We start from the raw sequence: 17,029 nt of genomic DNA, 5'->3' as shown, positions 1-17,029 counted from the left end.
AAAGCTCATAATCCCTGATCCAGCCTCAAAACTCTTCAAAAGCTGGACTTTTCACTTTCTATGGAACTCTCCTTTCCTGTCCACTGCCGCCCCTTGTACACCTACTCATTCTCGCCAATTATTAACCAATCATTCCTATTTACTCCATCGCAGACACCTTCTCGTAAAGGTTCTTTGTCCTGCGGCGGATCGCCTTGCCAAATACAATAAACACCAAGAAGCTCCCGTTGATCACCACCGAAAGCATGAACATCAACCAGGTGGTGGTAGCCAAACCGGTTCTGTTGAGCCACGGCTGGATTGCAAACGTGAAGCCACATCCGATCATGTTACGGATGAAAAGAATAAATACAAGCGCTTCCGACGCCGCCTCGGTATAACAGTCAATGGCATACGTCAAGCAAATGGGTCCAGCTGCTGCCATAGCAAAACCAAGGAACCCTTGACCCACAATAACAGAAACAGCCCAAGCGTCTCCGTTCAAAGGCCCCATGCAATATGCCAAAAGGCCGCCTGCGTTGAAGAGCGTTGGACCAATCATGGCCCAGAGTCTGAACTCGGGTTCTAGAATACCGTTGTTGCGGTGAGCCAACTTGACCGTGAGCCAGTCCACAAACGGCCCGCCGTATATCATTCCGATCAAACTGCCGCCAAGAGCTGCCAAATTGGTGAGACCCGTGGTGGAGGTGGAAAAATCGTAGTAGGTGGTGTAAAGATCGGACTGGGTGGTGGTGAGCAAAGAGAGCCACATCATCTGGGCACCATAGACGATACCCAGCCAGAAAACAGCCGGAAAGCAGGCGGTGTAAATTGGCTTGGTGAGGATTTTCCAAAATGGCCGTTTGTCGTTGTACTCGAGCTCCAAAAGCTGCATTCTCTTGATGTACGTTCTTTTGGTGTTTTGGGGATCTGAGTCCAGATAGCCAGCCTCCTCCTGGCTAAGGATATGGTGGACTTTTCCGGCGCCAGGCTCGGAACTGAATCCCGTTTCTCTGGTTTTGATCTGGTCGAGGATCTCCTTTTCAGTCTCACTGTCTTCTCTTCTGAAAGAGGTATCCTCCATGAGGAACAACTGCACGACAAAAAGCACACAGAGAATGATCACCTGGAGCTGAAACGCCCACTGCCAGCTGGGCAAATACGCCGCCACAACGGGACCAATATAACTGCCAAAGTAAATGGCAAAAACAAGCCAGGAAAGCTTTGTCGCTCTTTCGTGAACAAAGAATATATCCGTGGATGTAATTTCCACAAGCGAGTTGGTGGGAGCAGCAGCAAATCCACAGATGGACATCAGGCCCATGATGTAACTCACCGAATCCGCATGAATGGCCATGGCATTACCCACAACCGCCAAAACCGTACAAACCAAGTACACACCTCTTCTGCCGACCTTCATGGCCGTCGGCTGCAAAATCACACATCCAACACCCAAAAACAAGAAATTGAGCGCCTGGCAGACATTGAGCCTAGCTGCACTGACCCCAAAGTCCTCCTGCCATTCACCCCAGTATGGCCCGCCCCAGTTGACGGTGATAGCCAAGAAAACCGACCAAACCCATAGAAGAATAAACTGGAGGTTCTTTTTCCGCTTCGACCAGCGCAACGGATCGTTCACATCAGACAGAGGTTGTGGCTGCAAAATGATGTTCTGATTTCCGTCTTGCACTTTTTGCACATTCAACGTGCCGGCCATGTCCAAAAGATGGACTGTGCCCGGGACCATCGAGGTCCTGCTGGCGGAGTCTTTTTCCAAATCCGACATGCTCTACAAAAAAAAAAAATGCATCTTTGGGTTTATATATATTGGTGGAGGTGTTTTGTGGGGTCCTCTATCGCGCCGGCTCCAGGTTCCACAACAGGCAGTCCGCTTAGCGGGTAAATCTTTGATGAGGAGGGTACCACAAAAAAGTGGAAAAATGCAAGAACGGCGCAGAAGTGAGGTTTCTTCGTTCCAAGACAAATTCACAAAGGCGTGGTTCTCGTATTTTGAGTTTGCTGGATTCCTTCCTTTTAGAATCTTCAGCGGGGAACAATGGGTGCAAAAGGTTTTGAGATAAGAGATAAGCGCTTGTACGGAATCGGCTGATAGCACGACCGTGCCGGTAAATTGTCAAATTTCTTATGCAGCAAACGCAACTTGGCAGAGCCAGGGTCTCAGGGTTCTTCGGTTGAATTTGCAGCTTTTGAAGGATAACGGAGATCGCGATGGAGGTGCTATTTTAGGTAAGTGGGGAGACCCTTTGATTCCGCTCTTGCTGCCGAGATCTTGGAAGGGGAAGAATGTGGATAAAGTGTGGGGGTTTGGTGGAAGCGGAGACAAAGGAAAATAAGGCTTCTAGAAGGTGGGTTTTCGTTTTTGGGTCTGAGGTTTTGGACCAAGGCTTGACCAAGTGCGATGGGCCATTGCTAGTGGACGGATAGCTTGGACTAAGGCTGCCATTTTTCTTTTGTCCTTCACTTAAATTTGCCTTCCATTTAAAGTTTGTCTTGAAAAATGGACCTGCCTTCTTGGGCTTTGCATGCTTCTTTGCAGGGCGCTTATATGGGCGGTAGATACGTTCCAGACCAAGGTGCGACGTCTTTTACGAAATTTGGGTCTAACTCGGAGATGACAGGGATTCGAGATTTGTCGTGCTTACAGCATTATGTCCTTATCTTTAAACGTTTTAGAGAACTGGGTTATCCAAAGATGCCTTTAGTCATACTACGTCGAGACGAACTCGGAAACAATGGTGTCTACTGGTCATAAATGCGTCTAGACGGTAACATAGTTGCAGAAGAAAAGCTGCAGATATGTCATGAACGTTTTTCGAATTGAGCTTACTTCCAACCACCTCTCGTATCACCTGTTATATCTGAAAGTGAAGTTCAATGTGAAGCAATGTGTTATGCTTCAGCTCATTTATCCCCATCCCACATTGACAAGATATTCTACCTATTTATGATACATTTTGGCCTCACGTCCGGACTATATACCAATTGGACCTAAGCAAAAAAGAGCATCAACCTCTTTTGTGACAGAAACACCAAACTTAAAATGAATGGGCTTTTTTCGGAAAGGCAGCACTTGCTTATACTAGGTTCAAGCTCCTGCCTCACTAATACACTCATCTCGGGATATGAGCCTTTTGAAGAGTCGACAAGGCTATCTCCTCAGTAAACGGTTCCGGCCGATAATCGGAATTTGGGAACAAGATCCCCTCCCTGTCTTTAAGAAACGATCTGAGTGCAAGCAAATGTGACCCAAAGAATACCAAGCCTGCTAAGCGAAAAGCAAAAAGAGCGAGAACAATCTCAACCCTCTCTGTACTATCGTTATAGTGATAGGCTGGTTTTATCTCGATGAGATGTAAGATACAGTGAAGAGTCTCATCAACAATGACAATCACCAGTGCCTTGAATAAATCCCAGCTGCGTCCACGAGAGACAACAAGTTTTATCGTATATGCTTGCAGTGAAATCTGGAGTTAGTAGAGTTCGAGTTTTGACCTCGTAAACAGTATACATACATCGACTAGGTGAATTAGGAAAGTTACCATGAGAAACTTACTTTCTTTTGGGAAGTTAGTCAGAAGCAAAACTGACTTGACAGTGTGATACGCAACCACATATATAACCAAAAAAACTTCAGAAGCCATAGCGTTTTCCATGACGTCTTTCATTAATCTGTGGGTGGTAGGGCCTTTCTTTTGAACCTCATTGTTATGGTGATTTGGAGTGTCATCGATGCTTCTATCAATTTCAGTTTCGTTCTGTACTAGATTCATATCCATGGTGTAATATCGTGAGCAAACGGATAGGAGATACTGTTCCTTTAAAGTAAGCGAGCTGAATATTTTCACTTTTAAGACTCTTTGTAGAGTTGCCTTCCCGAGAACTCATGACTTATGGGGATATATTCTATAGATCCTGTTCACCTACCCAAAAAGGCATCTACTGAAGGCGAGCTGTGCAGAGCATTCCATATCAGGAATCAGAGAAATGGAGAAGAAAGCTGAGGCAAGTACAGACTACATTTTGTTCATTATGATAACAGTAAGAGAAGTATCCAGATATCCAAATTGTCTCAATCTTCGGATATGTTCACTTCCAATTGAGATGAGTTGAATTCTTCACTGATTTGCTTGGGGTTGAATTTCAAGTACATAATGGTCACTGTGTCGAGACGGATCGTTTAAAATGCTTTCAATGGTTTGGTATTTGCAGCTTTGTCCCTTACTCAACAGAATCTGCACTTTAATGGGCTCGCTTTTGACGACTTAATTCTTACTTCCCATGACTTTTCTACTTCACATTTCAATTAAATTCCAACAAGCTCAATACTAAACACACCCCATCGCTAATTTTTAACCCCTTAAAAAAGCAATGATATCTTTGCCGCTTCCTCTCAAGAAATGTCTTATCTGGTCAAATTCGATTCAAAAGGCTAACGTTTATGAGAATACCGTCATTTTAAAAGGTCTCAAGGGTCTTCTAGGCTACCTTCTCCGCCAGTGTCTCTTGCGCAATCACCTTCTTCATCATCCGTTGTCTTGTAATTCTTGAAAAGAAACCAAGGAGAATTGGATAAAGGAAGAACAACATGACATCACACTGGCAAAAATCAAGATGCAACTTTACTCTGTCATACATTTGGGCGTCGTTGACTGCGTCTAGCTCGAGAGCAAGTAATACCCAATGTACTAATTGACAGACACCAAGAATCAACAGCGCTTTCGTATATTTGCGTCTTCGAGAGATAGCTAAAAACAGCACAAATAGAATCGGAGAAATCTGGTTGTTAGCTTAGCTCAAATCAATGTAAAGGTATACATACATCAACTAGATGAAAGATTGTTGTTGCGATAAGGAAGGTATTTTCCTTTGGAAAATGGCAGAGAGCTCGGATAAATCCATAAACATTGTTTAGGATCAAAAAAAAGCCTAAAAGGACCTCAAACCCTATGAGGGTGATTCTCTCATCCCTCTTTAGCACCATTTCATCGATGTCAATGGCCTTCTCTGAATTTTTCATGTTCACTTATTTGCCCAAGATATCACGAAGTAATTTCAATGGAGAAGGCTTTCGGGAACATTTGGCGAAATGGTGCACCTTGATGCAAGTTTTGCCGTTTTGAGATAAGTGATTTCAACTTGATCATCAATTGTCAAGTCCGAACGGCAAAACACCCTCGACATGTGCCTTCCATTACAGACATTCTTCAGCAAAAACAATATAAGAAAAAGGAAAAAGAAAGTTGAATCAAGGCAGATCAGTAGCTAGATATGACATCTACACATCTCATTCAGCGGGCGGTGGACCTCAAAAGCTGAAGAAAGCAGTCCCTACAATGACGCATAATTTCTACCAAATCTCTTTATTTTCAAAAATCCAAATTCCTTTCATCACCCCTGCCCGCCGTAGCCGCGGTCTGTTATCACCCAGCCAAGACGCCAAGGCCTTCTGTACTTCGGAGTCAAACCGCACTATTTGCACCCATTACCTAGGGTCCATCAAAATCGCCAAAAATGGCCGAAAATCACCGGGAAAACTTCTCACCCTCATAATGTCACCCCGAAAATTCCAAAAATCCAACTTTCAAAAAGCCCACCCCCACCGTGCCCAAAATCAACCCAACCCTGCCTTCGCAAATTGCCCGGTTCCGCCTCGCCTCGACACCTCTGCACCCGTGCACCACGATACTTGCTATATCTTATCCGAGATCACCTTGACTTCCCACTACAAAATGGTCAAAGCTATCATCGCCCCCTCGATCCTTGCGTCCGATTTCGCCAACTTGGGGTGCAATTGCCACAAAATGTACGACTCTGGCGCCGACTGGCTCCACATCGACGTCATGGACGGCCACTTTGTGCCCAACATTTCCTTGGGTCCTCCGATTGTGAGTTCTTTGAGGAAGGAGTTCCCCAGAAAGGCCGAAAAGACGTTTTTCGACTGCCACATGATGGTTTCCGAGCCGGAGAAATGGGTGCCGGAGATTGCCAAGGCTGGCGGGGACCAGTACACTTTCCACTACGAGTCTACCAAGGACCCCAAGGGCCTTATCAAGTTAATCAAGGAACACGGCATGAAACCCGCCTGTGCGGTGAAACCGGGCACGGAGGTTGATGTTTTGTATGAGCTTGGCGACGAGTTGCACATGGCGTTGGTCATGACGGTCGAGCCTGGTTTCGGTGGTCAGAAGTTCATGCCCAACATGATGGCCAAGGTAGACGCCTTGAGAGAGAAGTTCCCTCAATTGAACATTCAGGTTGACGGTGGTTTGGGCAGAGAGACCGTGGTGCCTGCTGCCGAGGCTGGTGCCAATGTCATTGTAGCTGGTACGTCGTGCTTCACGGCTCCGGATCCAGTGGAGCTTATTGACTTTATGAGGGAGACGGTGAACAAGAGCTTGAAGGCGAGGGGCGTGTACTCGTGATGCCCTATGTGGGTATTTCAGGGAAAAGTAGAGGTATAGGTTAGGGAGGATCCCTGCAATGGCATGAAACAGCGGAGGCGGAGGAGTGTGTCCCGTAGTAGAGGGCGTAGAAGGTGATCAGGATTTACCTTGTAAGAGGATCATAGTATCGTAAATATTGCATTGAATTCCTCAGCAAGGGATCAAGAGATCAGCCTTCAAATAATCCTACGAGTAAGAACACCTGAGTATGACTTGAGACCAGTAACGACAGTGTTCCAAAACTAGCTACGCTTATTCAGCAATTCATTGGTATCCATGGTATCATGAAATCATCAATATCCATGTATTGAAATCATCGGCTAAATAGTAAACCATCTACCCCGTGAAACCTACAACAATCTCCGTATTCTATGCATTGCCTATACAGCAGGGCCCCCGGCCCGTTGCGTAAAACCAAACGTCAAACTCAAACGCCTATGCCACTCAGAAAGCCTGAACACCAATGGTGGTGCCCTCACCACTCACATTCAAGTTCATACCCACAGCATCGGTATCCTCAACAACCGCCCAGAGGGCCTGCTTGACCTTGTCCAACTGGGTTGGCTCCTTCTCGTGCTTGTTCTTTTTGACTCCGTCCATGTCAATATCCATCTCTCTCTTGGCCTCAAGATCAATGTTCAACTGCTCGTTTCTCTTAGCAATGTATCTGCTGTTTCTCTCGATCTTTCTGGCTCTTTTGTTACTGAGCGTGTTGGTTGTGACACCGCCAGAAGGAAGGGGCATGCTGCCGTTGTACAAGGCTACAGCCTTGGAGTCAGAAGGTCTGGGGACGGTTTCTGTGTTGAATCTGCCATGAGAAGATCTGGTTGGAAGGATACTGGCGGCACGTGCAGCTCTTTTCTTACCGAGCTGCTGGGCGTGGTGGGCCCTGTGGATTTTGTTTTTTGGTTTGTTGACCAGGTTTCTAGAAGGCATGGGTGGTTGGTTATCTTGAAGAAATCAGATAGAGATGCGATGCGATGGGTGCAAAAATGTCCTGCGCAGGAAAAAAAAATCTCCCGGGGGTGAGTCGAACACCCGATCTCAAGATTACAATCACATTACAGTCTCGCGCCTTAGCCAGCTTGGCCACCGAGAGGATTTCGAAGGGAAAGGCTGTGGGTGTGTTATATTCGTTTATGGTAGTGTGCGGCACAAAAGTGGAAATGGTGGCTTTTCTGGGGTTTATACCATTTTTTTGAGTATTTGAAGCTCAATTGTGGAGCCTGGCGTCCTCTTAATCGATAAAGAAACTTGTACGCTTATAACTATATAGGTTTTGTTGGAAAGAAGTTATTTTTTTCTGGCGCCCTCTTAAAGGATCGATAAAAAAAAAAGGTACTATCGTTCGCGATACTGATCTGTCAATCTTAACAATACAGAGAAGATTAGCATTGTCCTTGCATAAAGATGACACGCTATACGAAGAGATTTACCATTTAGATATCAAATACCCCACAGCCTGGAGGCACAAAGGATTTGAACACTCCGAGACCGATTCCTATGGAGGAGTCTTACACTGAGATAATGGACCATTATATGGCCAGAATATCTCTAGATTAATTGCGTATCTTCAGGTCTAACAGTGGTTTTATGGCTACTGGCCGGTGCTCTCGGTAGCAGAGATCATCTCGAAAATCACAAACTCCAATCTGATGAGTGAATCCATACGCTCGATCAGATTGACAGAAAGAAACGTCTTTTACTACAGTCTAGCGTGCTCCGTCTGTGCTGCTACAGCCACTCAAATGACCTAAGTTTCGGTTAAAGACAGACTCGTCAATGATGCTTTCAGCTGTCTGGACACAGAGTACGCTGATGAGGCCAAACGGGCTAGGTACTTGTTTAAGTAATCCAAGCGTCGAGACTCTTCTTTCATCGTTCTTCTTCTACGCTCATTACACGAATCGCAAGGGCAGAACTAGCCAGGCGATCATACATTTGAGGGAAGCCATACCGGTGTCACAACTTTTGGGTTTTCACGACCAAACCACCCACCAAACCAAGTCGGCGGCAGAAAAACATCGTTGTCAAAAAATCTATTATACCTTGCTTGTCACTGGCGGTTTGTTTCATTCGAGGAAGCGATGCCTGTTATCCTTAATCCAACGATTGCATTACCCCTGCTCGAAAACGAGGATTATTCGAGTCTATTGGTTGGGTTTATTGAGATTATTGAGGTCTGTTCCGTTCCTCATAAGCACTTTTTTGAATTCCCATGAAAGGCGTCAACCAAAAAATCAAGGCATTCAGAGACTATCTCCAAAACCACGACCATGCCCAAATAACCAAGTGTATTCTTGAAGTCCAATCACAGCTCGATCGACCAATCAACGAAGGCGTCTGATTCGCAAAAGCTCAACATTTACCTTTTCCGTTCTTGGATCCAAGCAATTGCCTGGCATATCACATTTGAAAACGGACTACTCACATATACGTCGGAACAATCAATCAACTGCCTAGCAAAAGATTTCCCCCATAAAAATAGCCAGGGATTTCTTAGCGTCAACAAAGGACCTTCCTGCTGTGGCATCCGAGGCGAATGGGCCTGGAGTGTGCATCAAGTTACTCGAAATAGCCAACTCGCTTGTGTTTGCCGTGCCAGGATCATATAGCAAATCGATTTTGGCGGAAAGTCTAAATTCGATCTTTATGCTTGTCAATCAATTCAAAAATCATATTACGCTACCAATGGATGTTCACAACAAGGTGGCCAGAAAAATCTCTTCATTTTTCACCCATGTTGAAAGACCCTTGTCCCTCGAATTTCCGATTTCAGCCGCCATTCAAGAATTGTTCGACGAGGAAGACATAGAAAAAATAAGCGGCTCCTGTCTCGGAAGCTCAGAACTTCGGCCCACAGACGAAATCCCTCATTTACGCAGTTTTTCAAGCAATTGGGCGGAGCATATTCTCAGGCGATGTGGAACGCCTTGAGTGGTATCTCAACCCAGGACGAAAATGCCGTCTTGGCGAGGAACGATCTATTCGAAAGCTCCCCTTCATTATCACATTTCATGCACCCTCCATGAAGTCTATTGAAGAGAGGTGTTAGCGCCGTATTGAGAAGAAATTTCCCTTTGTTCAGATTTCACTAGCGTGGGGATGAGTTGAGAAGTGCACTTGGCAAGCAATCTCACGAAATCGCTCATTGACTTCTCCGATACCGCTCCGGATCAATTTCCGCAGATTTTATCGCAGGGTTGCATACTTTGCGGCTCTCAAAAGCTGCAAATGGATCATGGAAGTGAGTGGGGTGATCAGTTGCGTAAATCTCGCAAGAATTTTGTAAAATTAAGAAAAACCCACTCTGAGACAGCAGTCCGGCATCGATTATTTCCAAATTGGCTTCTGTTGATAGTGGGACGCGGGCCGAACGGCGCGCCAAGATCCAAGCATTGGGAAATCGCAAGAATCCGTAATAATTGGATCTCTCTGTGCTTGAAACGCGGGCGGGTACATCTCAAAGATTGCCTTTCCAATGTTTCCGATATTATGTTCTTGGGCCCTTTCCCCGTGTTTTCGCCAATTTTTATGAGGCTGTCATTGCCACACGCACACTGCTCGTAAACCTTAGACTCTCCGAGAATCTAAGCCTCAAGCCTCGATGACTATCGCATTCAATTTTATAACACACACCTTGACTCAACATAATGAGTCCAACCATACAATGAAAGCCCTGAAGTTTTGCCCGCTGTTGGCTTTGTCTTACATTCTTCCGTCCTTTGTGAAGGCTTCAAGCGGGCCCGCGTTGAATTTCTCCGGTATTCTTGCGTCAGAAAGCATTGGCCGTATAGACTACCCCAGACTCACTATAGTCGCCCCTGCCTTGGCGCTCCAGGTCACTTAGCGGGGCGTTTGTTGCCCCACATCGGCTTTCTACCTGTGTCATGGGTATTGCAGCAGCTAAAGATGTATAAATTCAAAGACGCCTCTGGCTGTTTCAATCTTTATCAAGATTTGATCTAACTCAATATGACTGACCACATTGAAGATGTCAAGAAGCCTGAGTTGACGACTCAGATCACTGACAAGGATGAGAGGGAATCAACCGAGTCTATGGACGTCTATGCCAAGAGTACATGGCCAAGTTTTTGGATATCTCTAACAACGCTAAGGAGAATGATAGCAAGGAGAAAAGTATGTCTCTCAAGGAAGGTATCAAGACCTTCCCAAAGGCTGCTATGTGGTCTGTGATTTTGTCCTCCGCGATTATTATGGAGGGATACGATCTCAACCTTATCAACTCGTTTTATTCATTTCCCGATTTTGTCAGAACATTCGGTGAATACTATCCAGAGAGTGACAGATGGGAGATTCCTGCTCAGTGGCAGACTGGTCTCAGTATGGCTGTCAACTGTGGTCAAGTCTTTGGTTTGTTCATCGCAGGTATTGTTTCTGAAAGATGGGGATACAGAAAGACTTTGATCTGGTCTTTGCTTTTGGTGACTGGTTTGATCTTTATCGTTTTCTTCGCTCAAAATATTACTATGTTGCTTATCGGTGAACTTTTGCTTGGTTTCCCATGGGGTGCATTCCAGACCATGACTTTGTCTTATGCTTCTGAGGTTTGTCCAACTGTCTTGCGTTTGTACTTGACGACCTATGTCAATGTCTGTTGGGTCATTGGCCAGTTGATCTCTTCTGCTGTGTTGAGAGGCCTTGTCGACTCTAATATTCCTGATTCCTGGAAAATCCCATTCGGCCTTCAGTGGGTCTGGCCTCTTCCCATCGCCATTGGTGTATACTTCGCTCCCGAATCGCCTTGGTGGTTGGTGAAAAAGGGTAGATACAATGAGGCAAAGCATTCGCTCGAAAGATTGTTGACTGAAAATGAACACTTGCGAGACAAGCTGGTCATGTCGCAAGCAATGGTGGACAAAATAAAGTTGACGATTAAAGAGGAAGAGGCCATCAGTGCTGGTGTGTCTTTCAGGGACTGCTTCAGGAGAAAGAATATTAGAAGAACAAGAATTTCGTGTATTACATGGTTGATGCAAAATATCACTGGTTCCGCTTTCATGGGATATTCCACTTACTTCTACTTGCAAGCAGGTTTATCCACGAATATGTCTTTCACGTTCTCGATTATTCAGTACGTTTTGGGTATCATCGGAACTTTGGTCGCCTGGTTCTCATCGCAGAAGCTTGGTCGTTACGAATTATTCTTCACTGGTATGATATTGCAGTTCATTATCTTACTCACCACTGGTATCCTCGGCTGCTTCCCTAGTGATGCTACTTCATGGGGTGTTGGCTCTTTGCTTTTGGTTTTCACTTTCGTTTATGACTCCGGTGTTGGTCCAATCACTTATTGTTTGGTGACGGAGATGCCATCGGCTAACTTGAGAACCAAGACTGTTATCTTGGCTAGAAATTGTTACAATATTGCTGGTATTATTATTGCCATCATCATGCCCTACATGTTAAACCCAACAGCTTGGAACTGGAGAGCAAAGACTGGTTTCTTCTGGGCTGGTTTTGCCTTCTTGGCTTGTGTTTGGTGTTACTTGGACATGCCAGAAACCAAAAACAGAACTTTTGCAGAGTTGGACTATTTGTTCGAAAAAGGAGTTCCAGCTAGAAAGTTCAAGCTGACTAACGCTGATATCTTCGATGTTGATGAAATGATGGGTAAACTTGGTGAGGACGTAGTTAGAGACATGGTTGAGTCTAACCGTCTTGAGAATAGCACTATTGAAAAGGTTTAAGATAAAGTTTCACAGCTGAGCACGCAAGCAAGTCTCCCTAATGCTCGCGAGCGAGCTCATTTCAGTTCTTACATAATATCAATACTTGTTCAAATAAAAAAAAAAAAAAAAAAAAAAAAAAAAAAAAAAAAAAAGAGAGTCTTGGAACTTTCAGCTTCATTGATTAGATGGCTCCCCAAGTTGGAACTCTTTATTGTGTTTCGATTGAACTCATATCAGGTCCTAAACTCCATTACAATGTAATACATTGAGCGAGTGGTCTAAAATACGCAAACTGATAAGCGACAAAAACAGAAGTGATAACCTTGAAGATGAACGAACTCTGAAGGTATATTTCTCAATATTACGTACTATATCTGAAGATTAGACATCGATCAACATGAGTTCGATGATACAAAGGGAGGCTTTTTGGCCAGCTTCCTCCTGGAAGGGGTTTAAACATACACGCTTATTTAGAAGCCAAGTGTGAGAATAATAAGATCTTATTGGAGGTTGTTTCTACAGAGATACGGTCTTTTACTCTGGTAAAGAGAAATCAGCAATAAAAATTCAGGAAAGGGTAGCAAACGTGATGAAAGCAATTTTCAGAGCATCACTTCATTGGCGTTTTCGCTTTATTATCTACATTGCACGCAAGAGGACATGTCGAACTTTCCCCATTTAGTACTGACGGTCATTCAGTGCTCGATATTTCCTACCATAGGCACAAAGGCAATTTTCGACGATAAGGAGTTTTAAATCGAGTTTCAGCTTCTGATTGTTGAGTATTGCAAGCGCTTTTGTTTGTGAAGCACACAAAGATTCGAATGAGCCAGCTGCCAAAATCCGGACTTGAAGACTTGAGACTGACAGTTTCTCATCTGATTATGTTCAATCCATTAGATTGCGAGGATGTTCAGGGGATCTTTCGGAAGAAGGAGCATCACTGCTGTCAGCTCGTGGCAGGGACGGAGCCAAATTGACTAGACATAGGAATGTTGCACTCCAAACTGTCGATGTCAAGCCAACTGGGGGTAACAATGGTACATTTTCTCGGGCGCCTACGGCGAATAACTCCCTCTCAACCCAAGAATGGAGTATTGAGAAGAGTAATCCAAATGAATACGACTTTGCGATCAATAATCCCGAGCTGCCTTACGATGAGGAGATCTATCTGCTTATTCTCCGCAGCGATGATCCCGTTTGGGATTATTTGTACTACCGCATCAAAAGGCTTGAAGAGAACGGGGACAACATGACTGACATGGAAGTCAGAGAACTTCATTACTTGCGAGACATGGATGCAGACTTACGGTGGGGGTGGTTTCTTGGTGGCGAACTTCCCGGTCGGATTTTCTTACGTTCTCAGTTCTACCGAGACATTCTTGACACAAGAATTACTGCCCTGATCAACATATCTCGGTCTGTGGACGAGGTGCTTCAATACGACGATCCTGTCAAATTTTATTTGATATGGAGATCAAAGAAGCAGTTGCGAGAGACACGTTGGGCTGAACATTGGGGTGTGGACCCAAAGACCAATGTCCATATTCCGGACCTTGACGAGGTTATTCGCAACTTACCGGATCATGAGACTTCAAGGGTCTTGAAGAGAAACACCAGAGCTCACCATTGTTGCAACCAACTTCTAACAAAACTCCTTAAGTCTGATGAAGTACGTTATGAGCCAGAAATCAGGTACCTTAAAAAATTGTTGAGAAAGTTTGAGCCCTCTCGTTTGTGGAGTCTCCTTCCTCCCGTTGGCCTTGCCGGTAACGCAGCCTGTTTCTGTGGTTTAATGTTCAAGCCACTTACAGGAGGATACTACTATCAGTCCAGTGCACCCCTTGTGTCGCTCTTCTTGGCAGGCTTCGCTATAACGCTGTGCAGAAGTGGCCTTATTCTTTCTGCAAGACTAAGGGCTGAACACTGGTCACAATATGCTCTTTTGGGCCTCGCAAGCGCATCTGGGTTTTTATGCTTCACACTTAGGATGTACTCTGAAAGTGATGCTTGTCAGTGTGTAGCATTCGGGGCTGGTGTTTTGCTGCAATTGGCCCTACCCGCATACTTTTTTCAACCTTACGCTTCCGCTTATCCAGAGTGAGTTCCGTGACTTCCACCTGCTGTATGTGACTTCTTGCTGTTTCGAATCTCTGACGGTGATTGCCATGCCTCATCAACAAGTCCTCTTTGTTGCACAAGTAGAGAACGGGTGCTTTTGCGAGAAACTGCTACATATAGACTAATACATTTCGCTAGAAAAATAAAAGGTCTAGCACCTTTTAGAGGTCTTCAAGCCTTTTACGGACACTACTTTCTATCAAAAAGAAAAGCCGCTTTGTCGGTCAGAATGACACATATGACATAGTCTACCTCGTTATGTTCTTCATAATGGAATGACCCAATAAGCATGCAAGCACTCTTCTTGACTTTAAAAGCTCAAATAGCTGCACTGCTATATCTAGTACGACAACGTCTTTAACATCTGAAATGCTTATGTCAATCATCCGAACAATGCTTCCAAATATTGGAAAATTCTTATTGAAAACCACCTAGATCTCTAAAACCTCAAACATTACTCATGCCAAACACTTCCAATGTCTTTTTCGACAGCTCATACAGAATTGACTAACAACAAAACAGAATCTAATATGCTCAAAACTTGTATCATTTAGTCTTCTCAAATTTCAATTCAGAAGCCATGTAAAAAGAGCGAAACGATTCTTATCGATTGAAGCATTTGCATCAACAACTGTCCGTTTCAGTTCATCGAAATCCCGCTGGGCTCTATATACTTCTTCCACCCACAAAGGGTTAGAATATAGCAGGCCAACTGTATCTGGTTGTTTCATTCCCCAAAGAAGCAAACCCCTAGATCCTGAAGCAAACATGCCTGCAATTGAGTGTTGTTTGTCCGAAAGCTACCACCTCCAATGCACCGTTGCCCAGCAATTCTGATCTAAATACCGGCCACTCTATCTGTTTACAATTTTCGTTCCCAATGTCCACCAGCCCCGCAATCGGCAGATGACACATTTCGAAGACGGAACAATGGAGACAGGTGGGACTGAAAAGCCGCCCGAGAACGCTAGATGTTCGGCTTTTGCACGGATTCCGTGCGATTTTCCATTTCCAATTGCATTCTCACCGGTGACCTTTGACGCTCATAATTTTCCACTCAATTGCCATTCATCCATCCGCATCAAATCAAAATAAAAAATCCAAATCCAACTCGATTGAGGGTTTCTCTGCTGGACGGGGAGAAGCCCCTCCCACGTGCCCAATCCAGCCAAAACCCGTCCGGATCCGTACTGTCCAATCACCCGGGACCTTCAGCCCTGCCCGCTTAAGCCTTTCGCTTCCTCAGGATCGTGGCGATCGGACGGCTTGAGGTGGCTTGAGTGGGAAAGAATAGAAGTGTGAAATTATGAAAAGGAGAAAAACACGCTACTTAAATAGACCTGCCAGGGCAGGGCTAGAGCTCTGAATTTACGAGATGGCTCGATTGGCGAATAGGACGACAAAGAACAGGGCTCGATTGGGTCTGTGACACTTTCTCGCGGCATTCAATGGACGGGACCAATTCAACTGAACAAGCTATTTCTCGATGATTCCCAATTCAAAAATATCCAATTCACCAGAATCCAATTCACTTCCGTTTCAAAAGGCAACTTTAAATTGTTTTCCAATCGCACGCCTCACAATGGCGGGCTGAAGGATCCTCGTTTTCAATGGGAATATTCAGGAACGGCGTGAGCGTCGCACCTTAAGCGTCTTTGCATTCTTCCTTGCAGCGTGTCAAAACGCCGAAACCACCCTTTTCTCCGTCGCAAGACAAACAACTTTTTCATGCTTCTGAAAAGAAAAATATCCGAAAAAGAAAAATATCCCGCTTGGTCTCCGCAAGCAACTTTGACACTTTCACAATAACAGGGGCGTTGCTGCCGTTCCCCGTCAAGTTTACGCAGGAACACACATACGGGCCCCACCGGCTGCGAAAAAGCCTCCAAGGCGGCTGAATGGGTATAAAAGGAGAGGCGTCCGCCGGGTTTCTCCAGCCATCTGGAAAAATGCTTGCTTTGTTCCTCGCCGCTCCAGCGCTTGCCGCCGCCCCTCACAGGAGAGCCAACTACGACGACGAGTACTCCTCCATCATGGCCCAGCTAAGCACCTTCTCCGGTGGCTCCGACAACAGCGACCTCGAATTCCTTACGCAAAACAGCGATGCCATTTACAAGTCTGTCATGAACGAGTGGTCCGACAGCAGCTTCTCCATCCCACGGGCACCGCGGCCTCGTCCGCTTTGGCTGCTGTCCTGAGCATCTTGGGCAACTCTGATATTATGCAATCGTACGCAGGTGGCTCCTCTTTGGCCGACTTTTCCACCTTGGGCTTGGGCTCCGAGTCGGACACTTACGGTGTCACTGAGGCCGAGAGCGGCTCTGCTGGCTCCGCCACTGCTAGCGGTCTGGGAGGTTCCGGTGGATCTGGTTCTGGTTCTGGTTCTGCCTCCGGTTCCGGCTCCGGCTCGGCCTCTCGTACTTCTGGTGGTTCTGGTGGTTCTGGCTCAGGTTCTGCTTCTGGCTCAGGTTCTGCTTCTGGCTCAGGCTCAGGCACCAAATCTGGTTCTGCTGCCACCTCTGGCTCCTCCTCAGGGTCCGGTAACTCGGGATCCGGCTCCAACTCCGACTCTACAGGAAACGGTGCCTCTGCTCCATACTTTGGTGCTGGTGGTCTCGTTGCCATTGCCGCTATTGCTTTGCTTTAGAGCGTCTTAATAACGTATGAAAATAAACTCTGTATGATTCTGCCCTGTAGGAGACCCAGGATATATATTTACGGATGTTCTCTAATGATCACCAGGATACATTTTAACGAAAGTTCATGATTTCC

General features: G+C 45.5%; 4 protein-coding genes and 1 non-coding gene across 5 annotated transcripts; 2 read left to right on the top strand and 3 right to left on the bottom strand. All coding sequences in view use genetic code 12, as the record gives it.

The window, feature by feature from the left end:
• Positions 1-139: 139 nt before the first annotated feature.
• On the bottom strand, positions 140-1,765 carry CXQ87_002133 (uncharacterized protein; the record flags this gene model as incomplete). The annotated part of the gene is made up of 1 exon (XM_025480650.1): positions 140-1,765. The coding sequence occupies one exon, from the start codon at positions 1,763-1,765 to the stop codon at positions 140-142; it is 1,626 nt and encodes a 541-aa protein (XP_025334950.1).
• A 3,964-nt stretch (positions 1,766-5,729) lies between these two features.
• On the top strand, positions 5,730-6,422 carry CXQ87_002132 (ribulose-phosphate 3-epimerase; the record flags this gene model as incomplete). The annotated part of the gene is made up of 1 exon (XM_025480649.1): positions 5,730-6,422. One exon carries the CDS (start codon positions 5,730-5,732, stop codon positions 6,420-6,422), a length of 693 nt encoding a protein of 230 aa, XP_025334949.1.
• A 465-nt stretch (positions 6,423-6,887) lies between these two features.
• CXQ87_002131 (uncharacterized protein) lies at positions 6,888-7,379 on the bottom strand (the record flags this gene model as incomplete). The annotated part of the gene is made up of 1 exon (XM_025480648.1): positions 6,888-7,379. One exon carries the CDS (start codon positions 7,377-7,379, stop codon positions 6,888-6,890), a length of 492 nt encoding a protein of 163 aa, XP_025334948.1.
• A 79-nt stretch (positions 7,380-7,458) lies between these two features.
• CXQ87_002130 lies at positions 7,459-7,542 on the bottom strand. Its single transcript has one exon. It is a non-coding gene; the product is annotated as a tRNA-Tyr (tRNA).
• Positions 7,543-10,418: 2,876 nt separating this feature from the next.
• CXQ87_002129 (uncharacterized protein) lies at positions 10,419-16,904 on the top strand (the record flags this gene model as incomplete). The annotated part of the gene is made up of 5 exons (XM_025480647.1): positions 10,419-10,508; positions 10,535-12,148; positions 13,158-14,104; positions 16,257-16,377; positions 16,401-16,904. The coding sequence occupies 5 exons, from the start codon at positions 10,419-10,421 to the stop codon at positions 16,902-16,904; spliced, it is 3,276 nt and encodes a 1,091-aa protein (XP_025334947.1).
• Positions 16,905-17,029: the final 125 nt, after the last annotated feature.

This window comes from Candidozyma duobushaemuli (genome assembly GCF_002926085.2).
Source record: "Candidozyma duobushaemuli strain B09383 chromosome Unknown B_B09383, whole genome shotgun sequence".
Taxonomy (NCBI): Eukaryota; Fungi; Ascomycota; class Pichiomycetes; order Serinales; family Metschnikowiaceae; genus Candidozyma; species Candidozyma duobushaemuli.
The sequence above is the reverse complement of the archived record's forward strand: the minus strand, read 5'-3'. Positions and strand labels throughout refer to the sequence as shown.